At 46.6% G+C, this 14580-nt stretch overlaps 1 protein-coding gene across 1 annotated transcript in view; it reads left to right on the forward strand.

Annotated features, from left to right (window-relative positions):
* ANO3 (anoctamin 3) overlaps positions 1-14580 on the forward strand; it is a 2087603-nt gene that overhangs the window by 874262 nt on the left and 1198761 nt on the right. The window contains exon 5 of the mRNA XM_069623502.1: positions 1680-1780. Coding sequence (XP_069479603.1) covers positions 1680-1780 — 101 coding nt within the window. The remainder of the gene's footprint in view (positions 1-1679; positions 1781-14580) is intronic.

Raw genomic sequence — 14580 nt, forward strand, 5'->3', positions numbered from 1 at the left:
ACTTCCAAAGGTGTGGGGGAAAAGAAGAGACCTACATAAGCCAGAAACCTGAGCCGGACCAGCTCTCAACAGAAAAAAGCCAACATAGGGTACTAGAAGGCACAGAAACACCCCAGGGAGTCAGCCATGTAAAATAAACAGGAGGAATTGCCCAAGAAACCGCCAGCTCTCGAGCACTATTCCTAAGAAGACCACTAAAACCATTCCAACTACAGCCACAACAAGACAGGGGCCCTCGGTGGGAGGAATGGGTGAAGAATTCTCAGACTTCATGAAAGCGGTAGGGGATGACAAATCCACAGTCCTCCTTGACATCCTAACCAACCTGGCTGGGATAGAGATAAAGGGTATCCTTAAGACTATTCCACTGCAGGAGAAAATGACATATGACCTGGCCATCGCTGCGTTGAACAAGAGACTGGTTGCACAGCCAAACAAGGACTTTGAACGATATGAGTTCAACCGATGTCAACAACGGCCTGATCAAAGAATTGTAGACTTTGTCACTGGGCTATGAAAGAAAACAGCACATTGTGATTTTGCCAACTTCCCCAATGAGGATGCAATGTGGCTACAAATAAAAGAAGGCTACAATTCACTGATATTTGGAAAGCATCTCCTCAAGAAACCTCTCCCACTGGAGGAGATATTAGAGCTGGCCCACATTCATGAAAGGGTAGATATGCAGGAGGCAATGATTGAAAGCCCAACAGAGGCTGGCATCATCGCTGTCATAAGTGCAGACTGTGCTACACTGCTCCGGGGCCAACGCAGCATAGACGGAGCACTGCACCAAGTAACAGCCCAGCAGACCCAAGGAGACCGAACGTGGTACAGGTTTGGTCTGTCGTTCCCCCACAGAGGACTGTGCCCGGCGATGGGCCACAGTGTACCAGGTGCAGGAGGGAGAATTATCTCAAAGGGGTGTGCTGGGATGGAGTACTCATCCCGCCACGCGGCACAGCGCCCTTGTAAAGAAGAATGACACGAGCGATGGACAAAATGCGCCTGTGAGAGCCAGGAAAGCAAGCAGAGCCACCGGATGGGTACTCAAGAATGGACACACGACCACATGGAGATCAAAGGGGAAACACCTGGAAGTGGAACTAGAAGAGCCCAAGCAGGGGGGACAAAGGGGACCTGAGCCGGTGGACTGATCACAAGAGAGGGAAGTACAAAGCTAAGTGGGGCGAGATGTTGTGATCAGAAATGATCATGTACTACCTTAAGCACGGGGCGACCTGGGCCCCCTTAAGAGCAAGGGGAAGGAGAAACCACAGGGGAACGGGGAGGAAGAGGTGCGGGCACTAGATACCGGGAGTTCAGTGCTAGAAAGGAGAATAAAGAAAGTCATACATATCCGTGGCTCCATGTTTCCATTATCCGTGTGGCTGGGAGGGAAAGAGGACCGAAGGAGACGGGACCTCTCGGCTCTCAGATAGGACAGAACATGTAGAAGGTTGAAGTCATGATTCAGCAAAGTTTAGGCTGTCCCAATACCTGAGTCATGCCCTTAGACCATGAGCTATCCTCCCTTTACTTCTAATCGATACATTGCAAATACTCTGTTTAACCAAAAAATGTTGCATATAAATATATATGGATATGTCATGTAATGCCAATTTCGTATTTGACAATTAGTCATGATGCTAATGATTGCCTTTTCCCTGTTTTTATAGACTGCCCTTACAAACAACGACATTATGTTTGTTAAAATACATTGCCCATGGGAGACGTTGTGCAAATATGCTGAAAGACTTAACATCAGAATGCCTTTCAGGTATGTCTTTTGTTTATCTGCATGTCATGCATGTTGCAGCGTCGTATGCCGACTGACTTCCATAATGTGCTTTTTATAATTGTCTTTATTTCATCAAGCATGAACTTTTCCTCAGTTTGCGAATTTGATTGATTGTTTAATCAATGTTTCAAGATTCATTCTAGTGTCATAATCACAGTGGGAGAAGAGGGGTGTCAATCCAAACTATGAATCTTTGTGTGCAGCTCATTGAGACACCAAGCAAACACATGTAATGGGGATGGCAGTGCTTTTAAAAACTAAACGTATTGCCCCTTTTGTTTCGGAGACGGAGGGGAGGGAAGCCTGGTCGACATATGGCATTTCCCCTTATGCAATGGCATGGCTGGCAGTTGAAATGGATAAAACATGCAAGCAGGACGGATCAACAACAAAAACGTTTGTGCTTTTGGGAGAAGGCTTCTAATTATTTTGTTGTAGTAGCAACCATACTGAGTGCATATTCTCTTGAGTTTGCATAATTGATCGACACTGCAGGACTACATTGCTCCACAATAAAAGAAACACGTTGGCGATGTACCCACAGATATATCTGGAATGTAACATGATTAACCCAAGACCCACACACACACACACTTTCTGCAGCACTGTGCCACTATGGATATGGAGAGGAGTCCTTGGCTGATGTTGAAATAATTGTAATTAGTTCCCCATGAGGCTGAACCAGAATGTAACAACCATTCTGATTGGCGCTCGCACGGTCCATACCTCGCTGAGAATCCCTTGAAGCTTCAGCTTCAGCTTCATTCTCGTCCCCGGCAGAGGTGTGTGGGGTGGCAGTCCCTCAGCCAATGAGAAGGCTCGGGACAGGGTAATCCCCTCTTCGAGCCTCCGCAGGGCTGGAGGCTGCCATCCTCCCTCGCCGGGGGATTCAGGTGAGTGTTTTCACCACTCCCACCCACCCCAACCCCAACAATCCCCTCATCACCCTCCCACTCAGTCTGCAGCCTGTCCACTCCCGATGGCTGCCATGGAAAGGGAAAATGGACTCAGTTTTCCCTTTCCCGGCTGCATTTTTTCTGTCTTTTTTTTTTTGAGCCAGTGTATGATGGATCAAAGTGCAGTAAGCGGTTTCAAGGCTTGTAGAATGCAGCACTGTGGGTCCTGTAGTAGCTCAAAGTGTATCAATCGTAGACACGCTGGCTTGCAGATATCTAGAGGTGATATGGAGGTTGCTTAGAGTCCTAATGAAGGCTCTCCAGCTTTAGGTGAGTCCCTCAATTCTGAGCTTTCACTCGAGGAAGTTAGCTGCACCGACAGGGGGTACTTCTCCGGAAGTGAGCATAGTCCTGGTTAGAGTGCAACAGCCAGCAGAGAGGCCTTGGTAAACAGTACTTCATCATCACTGGACCCTGCAGATGGTTTGGAGACAGAGCTTGCCCCTCCTTTGGATGCCTTCTGTCTTCACCTCTATGGCAGAGGATTTTGGAATAGGCTGTTTTACCAACAGATGTCAAGTGAATCCTTCTTATGGTCTTGAGAGTCCAAAGATGATTCTAAGAAGGAGAGGTTGCCCCCTCCTTATAAAGGCAAAATACCACCAGGGGTTGGTCCAAAGCACGCCTTTTTTAAGGGTTCCAAGGTTGTTATAGCAAGTGTCCTTTGCCTTTTGGCATCATACCCAGAGTGCCTTGTCTTGCATGAAATTGGGAGACAGGAAGTTGTAGCGAGTCATAGCAAAAGTCATTTTTCTCGCGCCTGTCCTTACCCTATGAGAGCTCCAGAGCAGTATGTTGGATATTGTGCGAAAAAAAAAAAAAAACAAGAACTCAACGTCCCATTTGATGCAATGAAATATTATTCAGATGCAATTCAATCATCAATGCAGGACAGGACCGAAGAACCAAAGGAAGGCCTGGGGGGTCCCAAATACATCTTGTAATGTGTAATAAAGATATCTGGTGAGGACCACGTGGCTGCTCTCCAGATACCCCTTTGGCACCAGCCCAGGAAGCATCCATAGCCCACGTGGAAAATCCCAACACCATGCCAGAGGGCTATTCTCAGCTGCCTGGTAGGCCAGTCCAAGGGTGTTGCAAATTCACCTTCTCAAGGTAGCAGTGGAGGGCTTCTTACCCCCATGACCAGGGCAAAAGGATACAAAGAGTTGGTCCCCTTCCCTGCCATCAGATGTTCTGTCCAGGTATACCCTGACCACCCACCCAACATCAAGGGGGTGGGAAGGTCGGACTTTAAGCTGAGGCAGGACCAAGTGCTGGAAGGAAAAGGTCCTCATTGGTCGAACCAGAGGTGACGGTCGTAAGATCACACAGTGGTTTGAAAGGTTCCCCAGAGCAATGCCAGCAGGTCAGATTCATTCAAACCTTCCACCCATCACTTTTCTGGTTATAGTTAGTCTCCCTACATCAGAGAGGGCATGCCTAGACGTGGTCCCTTGCTCACAGAAACTTGCTAGGGAAACAAGCTGCACCTCACTGAGGAGGCCTAACAATATCAAAACATGTCTGGGGATGCTTGTGTTTCCGTGCAGAGGGGACCTGGCTTAGCATTTCAGGCTGGGCTGCTCCCATTGGTGTCAGCATCTGACTGTTTGCATATGGCTGGAACCCTTTTACATTGACGCAGACCGGCTAAAAAATGGTGGTGTGGAAGATTGCCCAGAGCAATGCCAGTGGTTCAGATTCATTCAAAACATTCCAATGATCACTTTATTGGTTACAGACCCTCTGGGACAAATTGGGGGTGGGACAAAAAAATGAAGCCTTTAGCTCACACAGAATCATGGCCGTGGAGTTGTTGACCAAGAAGAAACACTTATAGGACAGGAGAGCACTGGGAATAGACTCCAAGTGTTCGAAGGGAGCCAATGACAGTATCCTAAGCACCAGTTGTGGGAGGGAGACCTGAACCCAGCTCAGGTGACCCCAAATACCTTCAAATGGTGATCTGCAAAATCCAAGGGCCCAGGATTTGGAGGAGACAGCAAAACCCAAACTGAACCCTTCCCGTAGGAATTCAAGTACGTTGACAGGGTTGTAATACTGGGTGTCAAGGCAGGACCAGACACACCAGTCAAAGAAAGATTTCCAATGTCTTGAATAGGAAGACAGGATTGAGGAACACTTGTACCCTTGGATCGCATGGCTAGTTCAGGGGATAGGCATGTTCTCTAGTCTTAACTGTTCAAGAACCAGGTTGGCAGATGGAGTTGCCTGATGGTCGACAGAGGAAGAGGTGACCACCACAGGGGCAAGGACTGAGGAGTAGGGGAGGCTAGTCTTTGATAACTACCGCAGGAGTTGAAACCACGCCTTCCTTGCCCAGTGTGGTGCAATAAGGTTGATCCAAGGGTGTTCCCGTTCTATCCGAAGCAGGAGCCTCTGAAAGAGAGGCAAAGGAAGGAAGGAGTAGATGCGGGCTTGGGGCGAAGATGCGGATGTGACATCCACCCCTACGGCTGCCACATCCCATGACGGGGAGCAGTACCATGGGAGCAGAACATCTGTGTAGCAGGCAAAGAGGTCCACAGAAGAAATGGCCAGGCAGGTGCAGACCACTTGGAACATCAAACTGACAGGGAGATGTCAACCAAGGAGGGGAACTGGCATCTGAGAGCATCCACTCTGACGTTCAGTGTTCCTGAGATGTAGGTTGGTCTCAATTAAAGAAAGTTCCATTCTGCCCAGTCCAAGATTTGGGATGCCACCTACTGCAGGGATTGAGATTGGGTTCCACCGTCTGTTGATTTAAGACATAGTCACCTGATTACCCATGCGCACCAGCACTGCCTTCCTCTGCAGAGAGGCAGCCATAACATGGAGCACTTCTCTTACCACAGAAAGATCCCTGTACGCATCCCTCACTGGCCATCTGCCATGTGCTGTCAGCTGGTTGCATATGACCTTCTGGCTTGCATCCATCAGTGAATGACCGAGAGTGGAGGAATGGAGAAGCAAGTAAGATCCTGGCCAGGATGTTCGATTCAGACAGCCACAATTCCATCTGATTAGCCAGTCATAGGCACATTGGAACTCAGTAGGCAGAGTCCAGGGAGGAATCCTAGGAGAACCCCTACCAATGGGTCAGCAGGTGATTTAGCAAGGGTCTGAGATTATGAGAAAAAGGGTGTAGCAGCCAGATATCCATGCATGGGCAACCTTTGACAAGCAGAAGCCCCTCTTGCGTTCAGAAGTGGTCCAACAGTCGACCCCCTACTTCCACCTGATGGGATCCTGGGAGCGCTGAGCCAGGGGCTGGCTTGCTGCCAGAATGGCGTGAGGAAGGGAAATCCTTAGTCTTGGCTGTGTTTCGTTCAATGGTACCACAGCCCTGCAACCTCACTGAGACCTCTTGGGTGTCTGAAGACCACCTCAGGACTACCATAATTTGACCCTAAGCAGGGCATGAGCATTCAGCCACAAAAAAGCTGACCGTTTATTTCCATCTTGCACCTCCTTAACCAGTTCCCCAGAAGGGGACCAAACAGCAGCTGCCCCAAGAAGGGGATGCGAAGTAACAGGGTTCTCTGGGAGGGGAGGTCCTTTCCGAACACTGAGCCAAAACTGCCGTTGAGTAGTCGCCTCGGAGACACTCTGGAATGCAAGAGCTCTGAAGAGATCAAGGGAAATGTCTCAGCATAACACGAGCCGTGCCTGTAAAAACAGGCACGGCTGCCGCCAGAGTTGCATTTTTTCTGGCACCTGTCAATGAGGAATTACCGGGTAATTCTGACATTGCCGGACCTGGTAATTCCTGCATTGCTGGGTGCCTGTCATTCCCCATTCCCATTTGAGACCCATAAAGCTCAATGGGAATGGGGACATTGGATGCACTGGCACCGTCCACGACGGTGCCGGTGCATCTGACATGATGCACTCCTGGGTGCTGCTCTGCCCGCCAGGTCAGACCTGGCGGGCTGACAGGCACCCCCAACCACAGCTCTTAATATGGCGGTCTGGTAACTACATTACCGGCATGCTTAACGGTACCATAGTTCCTGGACCGCCATGCTCCTAATGGGGCCCTATCTCCTTCTATATAATTAACAAAATGCCTGCACAATCGGCATCCTCCCCCAGCAGGGAGACCAACAGGTGAAAAACCTTAAGGATAAATTGAGAGGTGTAGCTCAGGTACCTGTTGAACTGGGGGGGGGGCATAGATATAAGCTGCATATGCCCTTATGAGGGCCTTCTCCACCCTTTTATCAATGGAGTCACCAGGAGAAACTTCCTGGGTAGCCACTGAGGTATGCCCAGAGAATCAAGGTAACACAGAGTACACCTTCTGAATATCTCAGATCTCTGTACTGAACCCCTGCAAAAGATACAACCTGGACCAGCCATGGTGGATGGTAGCCATTACAGACTCCTTCCACCCACGGAGAATACTTTTCCTCATGCTCTGGAGGAAGGGTAGAGTAGTCAGGGGTGACATGAAGCATTGACTGTAGGCGTCCTGTGCGTATTCATCCACTGCCAGAGCCTTGGAATCCTTGATGTCCATATTCCAGTGGAGATGTGCCATGGCCCCTTCGACCGCCTCCTTCCTGAGAAATATCCAATCCATTTCCCACTCAGGCTCTACGCCATCAGGAGTACCTGGTGGGCGCATAGGCAGGGCTGGTTGAGGAACTGGGGCCAAATGCAACAGGCCTGACAGTGGAAACTAGCATCAATACCTTCATTCATGGTATTAGTGATACAAGACTTGAACTCAGCTGCTGATAAAGTGATGGAGATGGATGGGGCACTGGGGGCTACTGACCCAGGGGTTCCCTTGGCTCCTGGGGTGTTGCTAGGTCTGGAAAAGATCCAGTGCTATGCTAATGTCAGGACAGTTGGGAATCGGGGCTAACTAGCCTTTTGGTTTTAGCCCCTGAGCTTCTAACGGGGGCTACAACCAAAAGACCTGGGGCTATAGCCCACTCAGTCACACCCTAGCAATGTCTCTTCTTGCCGTGCCCCTCAGGCAAGGGGGAGCGACACCGCCTGTAGAAAGGGGACATACTTGTGGCCCTCCCATGACCCCTGATCCTTTCCCTCCTTCGGGAGAGGGACCTGAATATTTTCCTGCTCACAAGCTGCCTACTGGAGCTACTAAGCATACAAGCAGTTACTTCCAATAAAGACATGTGGATCCACCCTGAGGTGCCACCCCCAATAACCCCAATGGTCTCAGTGGCATGGGGTGGATGCCAAAAGCAAGGACGATATAGAGGCCTTCTGGCCAGCATACCGCAGGTACAGAGGTGTTGTCCTCCTGGGGACCAGGCCAGCACAAGACAGGCTTGTTTGTTCTTTTCAAATATGGGGTGGCATGGAATGCTGGTAGGTGGTGTGGGAGGTACGCCTCACCCCCACCATATATGTGCGGGACACAGGAGCATCATGGCAGAAATCTGACGCAGGATCGGGACAACCGCGAGTATTATGTCATCTTAAGAAGGGGGAACACGGCAAGCATGGTGAATTCATGCCACCGAGACCCCCTGTATCATGCAGCATGCCAGGAGGCCCAGCCCTCATAGCCAGTGTGAAGCGGGCCACCGGTGCTCCCACCACAGAAACCTGCAGCAGCCCAAGCACGGTAGCAGGGGCTCGCCAATTGCAGTGGAATGCAGGCCACCAGGTCCCCCGTTGGAGAGCGGGACCTGCAAAAGCCAGGGCCACTGTGCTCCCAGTCATCACAGAGCCCATCGCAGAGGACAGCAAAACAAAAACAGGAAGTGCTGTGATAGGCAAAAATCACAAAGGGGTGTCTAAGGGTTAAATATGTGGGGTTGATCCCAACTAGTAATATGTTTGCACTATAAGGGAATAACACACAAAAAGGTGTGACACTTGCAACAAAAATCACACCATTCCAAAATATATGGAACAAGCAGGAGGGTCCCCAGTTAGTTGAGTTGTAAAAGCAGAGGACAGAAGGATAGCATGGAAATCTAACTATGGCTACCTGTGTCCCATTAATCCTAGATTTCGCTGATGTGCCGCTTATCTAATAGCAGACAGAAAAACGAATGGAAAAGACCACAATCCTTTTGTGTAACTCCTCAGATGGTTTAGATTCTAGGTTAGGCCTCCTGCTGAAAACCTCATTATTCTAACGGCGTATGACGCAACATGCAGTCTTAAAACATACATTCAGTTAGTTTATTAATGGTAATAATTGAATTTTAATTACCTATAGGCCCAGCTGAATGTGTCCCATTACTATAAGAATGTAATGGCAAGAAGTTAAGTTTAAAAAGAAAAAGTTTAAAAGAAGAACACATCAGTTGTTCAGTATGACATGTTTGTCAGTAGTGTGTTAAGAAGACCAAAGTGGCTATCACTCACTGAAATCAGCCCCTTGAGTTACCACGGGGGGGCTAGACAGGGATGAAGCAAAACTGTATCGTATCGGTAGTATCCTTACCCGGTTTACATTTTTTTTTAGTCTACCGACTTCAGTGGTGTGCACGTTTTTTACCCACTTTCTTCAGGACAGTCTTCCGACCCCGATGTGGGTTAATTTTCTCTCATCAGAAGTGGAAATGGACAAGTCTCTAGGTACTTTGCCCCGCCTTCCTATTACTGCCGTGTGACACGTGAAAGAGCTGTTGGCCCTTGCAAGGGTTCCACTTAAGGTTGCTAGTGCTGATGGTAAGTATTCCAATGGGTGCTATGTGTTGGTCTTGGGACGATCTGTACCGCAAAAACGGGTGGCAATTCCAGGCTTACAGTGACACAGATGTGTCGTGATTTCTTTTACAGTCTTGAGAAACCCGGCTTCTGATTCTCCTGCTGTTTATATTAAATCCAAAAGGCTTCTTCAGCGGTTAGCTGCCTCTACCTTTCCAATCAATTGCAGTACAAGTTCTGCAGACTCATAATTGGGCTCCTAACAGCATTATCACAGACCGCGATCGAATGTGGATGGTCCAGCACTATGTCTGTCCCCCTGAGGGAGAGGGGCCAGCCTACCCCAGGCAATTGATATTCTGTTTCATGGTGTTGGTTTCTGTCCAGAGGCGGGATATCTCAAAAGGAAAGGATTGGCACAAGGGAGAGGGATGAAGGGGTAATGAGTACAACAGAAATGTTCCTGTGTTTTAATTATTTTACATATAGCAATAAATAGCTTATATTTATGTGTGCTATTATGGAGAAATTCAAACATATCTTCCCACGTTCAACCTTACTGATAGTGAAACCAACTGTGAAAAGAATACACCTGCAGTATTACATATAAAAGAGTGCACAACTTTTCAATTGTACTTCAACAATGTCATCTGGTTAAATCGTGAAATTCTCGGCCTCATTTACAAAGCACCTTTCAATTAGATTGTCCAGTTGAAAAGCACTTTGTAAATCAGACCCCGTTTGTGTTCACAGGAGTAAAGAAGTAAAAAGTCGCTTTTAAAAAAAAAGCTATACATTAGGATTTGTTTTCTTATTTTGCGTCTACCATAAGTCGGTGGTGGGAAATTATACTTACATTTTTTTAAATCTTGCTGTTACTGAGGAGGATACTACAGATACGTTCATTTTACAAAAGTCAAAATCATGAAATAATAAAATAATGATCTCTAGAGTGAGATCAAAGTAAACATTTCTAAAAAAAAGTGTCTTTTATATATAATACACATAACTTAGACCTAGCAACCTCACATGTTAGAAAAATACATCTATAAATATACGGAAACATGAATGACACAGCTGTGTGATTTTCAACCGCTACCTACCAAGTAAGTCAGAGGCACAGCCTTTCTGTAACCACCCATGTAACCAGCCAAACTCTCTTGTTGCCTAACAAAGTGCAAATTTAGCAATAGAACCATAACTCATATGTGTATCAATAATATTCAAGTTTGCTACATTTTTCAAATGTGTGCAAATATAAAAACTGCATACTTATAAAACAACTTAATAGTTGGACCTAGTAAATTATCTTTTGTCTCATAGCATGCAATCATTTGAAACGCTAATAGCAAGTAAAACCAAAATGAATGAGCCCAATAATGATTGACAAATTTTGTGTGGTGTAATAATCACGTCTTCAAAGCAAGTAAATATGTTTATTTTGTTTTTATTTTGTTTTCTTATTGTAATTATATGACATATGAAAGTTAAAAAGATGTCTACCAGAAAACTACAAATTGACTTGTCTTTATTTAATCCAATTGACTATTTACAAAAAATATGTAACAACCAGTTGGATTTGTTTACACCTAAGTCATAATGAAAGATTACCTCCCCTTTTAGTGGCTTTAACATGCTCATTTAATGGCACGGTTTGATAACCACATACATGGCCTTCGAAGTTACTGGTCTTCAGACTGTATGCTCTTTAAAATACATTTCACATAGTTTATACCTACGATTCAGCAAGTCTTTGAATGACAAAAGTGGATTCTTGGTAACATATAAATAAGTACCATTACTCAATGTATGCCATTTGTTTCTTCTAAATATGATCCTGGCAGATAAAATATGTGGTGTTTTTAATGAGCCTTTTAGATTACAAATAGTAACTCTTCAAAATATTGTTCCCTTGTATTACCATGTACTTTTATGAAAATGGCTCCAATTATAGATTTTACTTGTCTTTCAGTGAGCTGAATCAAATATGTTGTGACTATCATCACTTACTCCCACCTTCATGCAAAACCTTTCTCTTTCAAAATTGTCTAGCATGGTGGATTTTCTCTCCAAATAGTACTACTAATATAATATTTTTTTTGGATGATTTGGCATGGATTTACAAATGCACACTTCTAATAAGTCTTCTCAGACCAAGCCTGCGCACAACCACATCTAATTAAGTGTGGGGTTCTGCAAGGGTCCTGCATCTCACCCACCCTGTACAACCTATTCACAAGATCTCTATTCAAATACCTCGACTTGTTGGCCATCACATACACCAATTATGCCGACAATACGCAGATCCTCATCCCCCTTACGGGCGACTACGAGACCGACCAAAAAACCCTCAATTCCATTTACACCACTATCTAGACATGGATGGACATAAACGGGCTCTGCCTTAACAGTGAAAAGACTGAACTTCTTATCATCGGCTCTCCGACCACAATCAAAAGAATGGGTTCCCAATATGACTCCTTTCACATTGACAACTCTCGCATCCCTGTATCCCAGTCAGTCAAAACGTTGGGAGTTTACTTCGACTCTAACCTGTCCATGACAAGACAGGTGAATGCAATTTCATCAGCGGCAGCCTACGACTCAAAACGTATCACTGCTGCCAGGCCCTTCCTAACGCAACAAAACTCCCTCACCATTGCCAGAGCGATCACGTGATCACACCTAAACTACTGCAACGCACTCCTTCGAGGCACGTAAGCAAAGAACATCAAGAAACTTCAAACGGTGCAGAACAATGCACTTAGAGCAGCCACAGGGATCTCTAAAAGAGACCACATCTCGGTTACCAGGAAATCCATCCACTGGCTACTGAAGTGGGAGAATGGAACAGAAGGCTCCCACCAATCCCCTCACACCCCTGGCCTAGAGGATCGCGGCCCAGACACCCGCCACGGGAGGAGTTTGCCCATCTACCAGACGACCAAATACCCTGGTACAGGAACATACTGATGTGCCCTCCAGCTTGCCCACCAGCCTGCCCTGCCCATGCCGACACCTGCGGCATGGATGAACTCGACTGAACCATTCAACAGTAAATGAACACATCGTTAGCGATGCAATGATGACCTAGCCAACGGTCAGCACACCCGTGCAAACATGCACACTGGACACTCCCACACCAATCCACACAAAGAACATATCCAGTGCTATGACGTAGGTGACGGACACACCCACTGACGCGCATCTTTATTATTTTTCACATAGGTTTTTCAAAAATGTAGAAACGCAAGACGCACAACAAACTCATCTAAAATGCTTGCTGACGCTTCTCCTACCCCATGCATTGCAATGAGAAATATAACGAAGACATGATACTGGGGATAAAGCAATATGATACCATAACCTAAAGCGTGCCGTGCATCAAACATCCCCGCCTATGCACCAGGCCCAAGTAGGCCGCAGGCAAGAGCCTCCATGAACATTGAACGAGCAAGAGTACAATTGCTGACCCTGCAGAATGAGCCCGGCGAGAGCAGACAGTCAAGGGCACAATGTTGCAAACTTGCATGCCACAAGCCGAAGCCAAGGTCACACCTGCAAACCAAGCCAGGCACACAGTGGAAAATGCAATATTAAATGTGCAGAATTCTGCCTCAACCACGGTCTCTCCTCACGTGACCAAGCCGAACCTGACAGGGTGCCAGGCCCAGGAGGAGGGAGGCGCCTGGATCCCACGTTTTGAGACAGAGGCAGCAACAATTAAGCGACTCAATGGACATCTGCGGCGGTGGGAGTAGTCTGCCCTCCAGCATATGAACAAATCCTCGCATGTCTGCACATACCCATAGTTATATATTGTTGCAAATGACAGGTGCACCGCGAGCCGGGAACAGCGATGGTCCCAGACTGGGGGGCTCGCGAGTGGACCAATCAGAACATGGGGCTCTTATCACTGACGCCATTAACATTAGCCAATCCTCAGGGGTCTTCATGTAACAATTTTCATGTATCTAATTGAAGGGACAACCCAAGTATACCACCCTCAACCACTAACAACGTTCTCTATACGTATGCTATACTAACCCTACCACTCGAGGAACCAATCCAGAGTGGCAATAGGTTTTTGCTAACTTTCCCAGGTGACGCGTCATACTGAGGTAAAAAGGGCCTGCGAGCCCCACGATTAGAGAGAGAGTGTCAGGACGGACGCGTACGATCCTTGACCCATCACTGCCGTTTGTTTAATAAACAGCAGAATCACCTTGCTTCTTGCGTGTGCCTCATACTCATTTTTGGGTTACACGGGAGGAGTTGGGGCCTCCCTGCCCGGAGGTCCGCGGACGGCCCAGCCGACCCCGGGAGAATTTCCCCCCAACACTACCTGTTAAAGAACACATCCCCTTTAAATCCCTTGCACTGACCCACAAATGTTGCTATGACACAGCACCTCGATACCTCGCACAAAGATTCTCTGCACCCCCTTCAATCAGACCAGCTAGATCCAGCCATACTAACCGACTTTCCATTCCTAAAAGCCTCACGATTAGAGCAGGCGGCTCTAGCTTCCCAGTTCTAGCAGTGACCAACTGGAACCTGCTACCTCCCGCTATCAGAGGCATTGAATCCCACACGGTGTTCAGAAAAGAAATAAAAACCATGTTGTTCATGTAAACCGCCACAATATCTGTACTACATGCTCAGACTCCTCTTTGTGTTCCCGCTCGTCATGCCAACTTGTAAGGCATACGACCACTTAACACTGTTTTTGACCAATGTATAACATATATATCAACTCCACCCCCTGTAACAAGTCACATTCTTGAAACAGCGCCGCGATGCCTCCGGGCTGCTAAGCGCTTTACAAATATACATAAATAAATAATACCGTTCTACAATTAGCATTTCCAAATTATTCATGTGTAGGTCAAGATACACTATTAGTGATTTTTAACAATCAGTGTAAACTGTACATTGAAACCATTATTCTTGAATGTGTAGAGTAACTGAACAAATTATCATAACTTTCAGACAAAACTAGAATAATGTATATACAATATAATTTTTAAAGCACTACATCTTTCACATCAACCCTTAACTTGTTACATGACTACTTTCTCAAAGCATAACTTCAAATTGTTGTTATACTTTAGCCCAAATTGTATCCCTATTGCCATGGCTTTTTTTTCTGTGAGAAAAATATTTATTTTCAAA

This window comes from Ambystoma mexicanum, chromosome 11, assembly GCF_040938575.1.
Source record: "Ambystoma mexicanum isolate Mex_15411 chromosome 11, UKY_AmexF1_1, whole genome shotgun sequence".
NCBI classification, from domain to species: Eukaryota; Metazoa; Chordata; class Amphibia; order Caudata; family Ambystomatidae; genus Ambystoma; species Ambystoma mexicanum.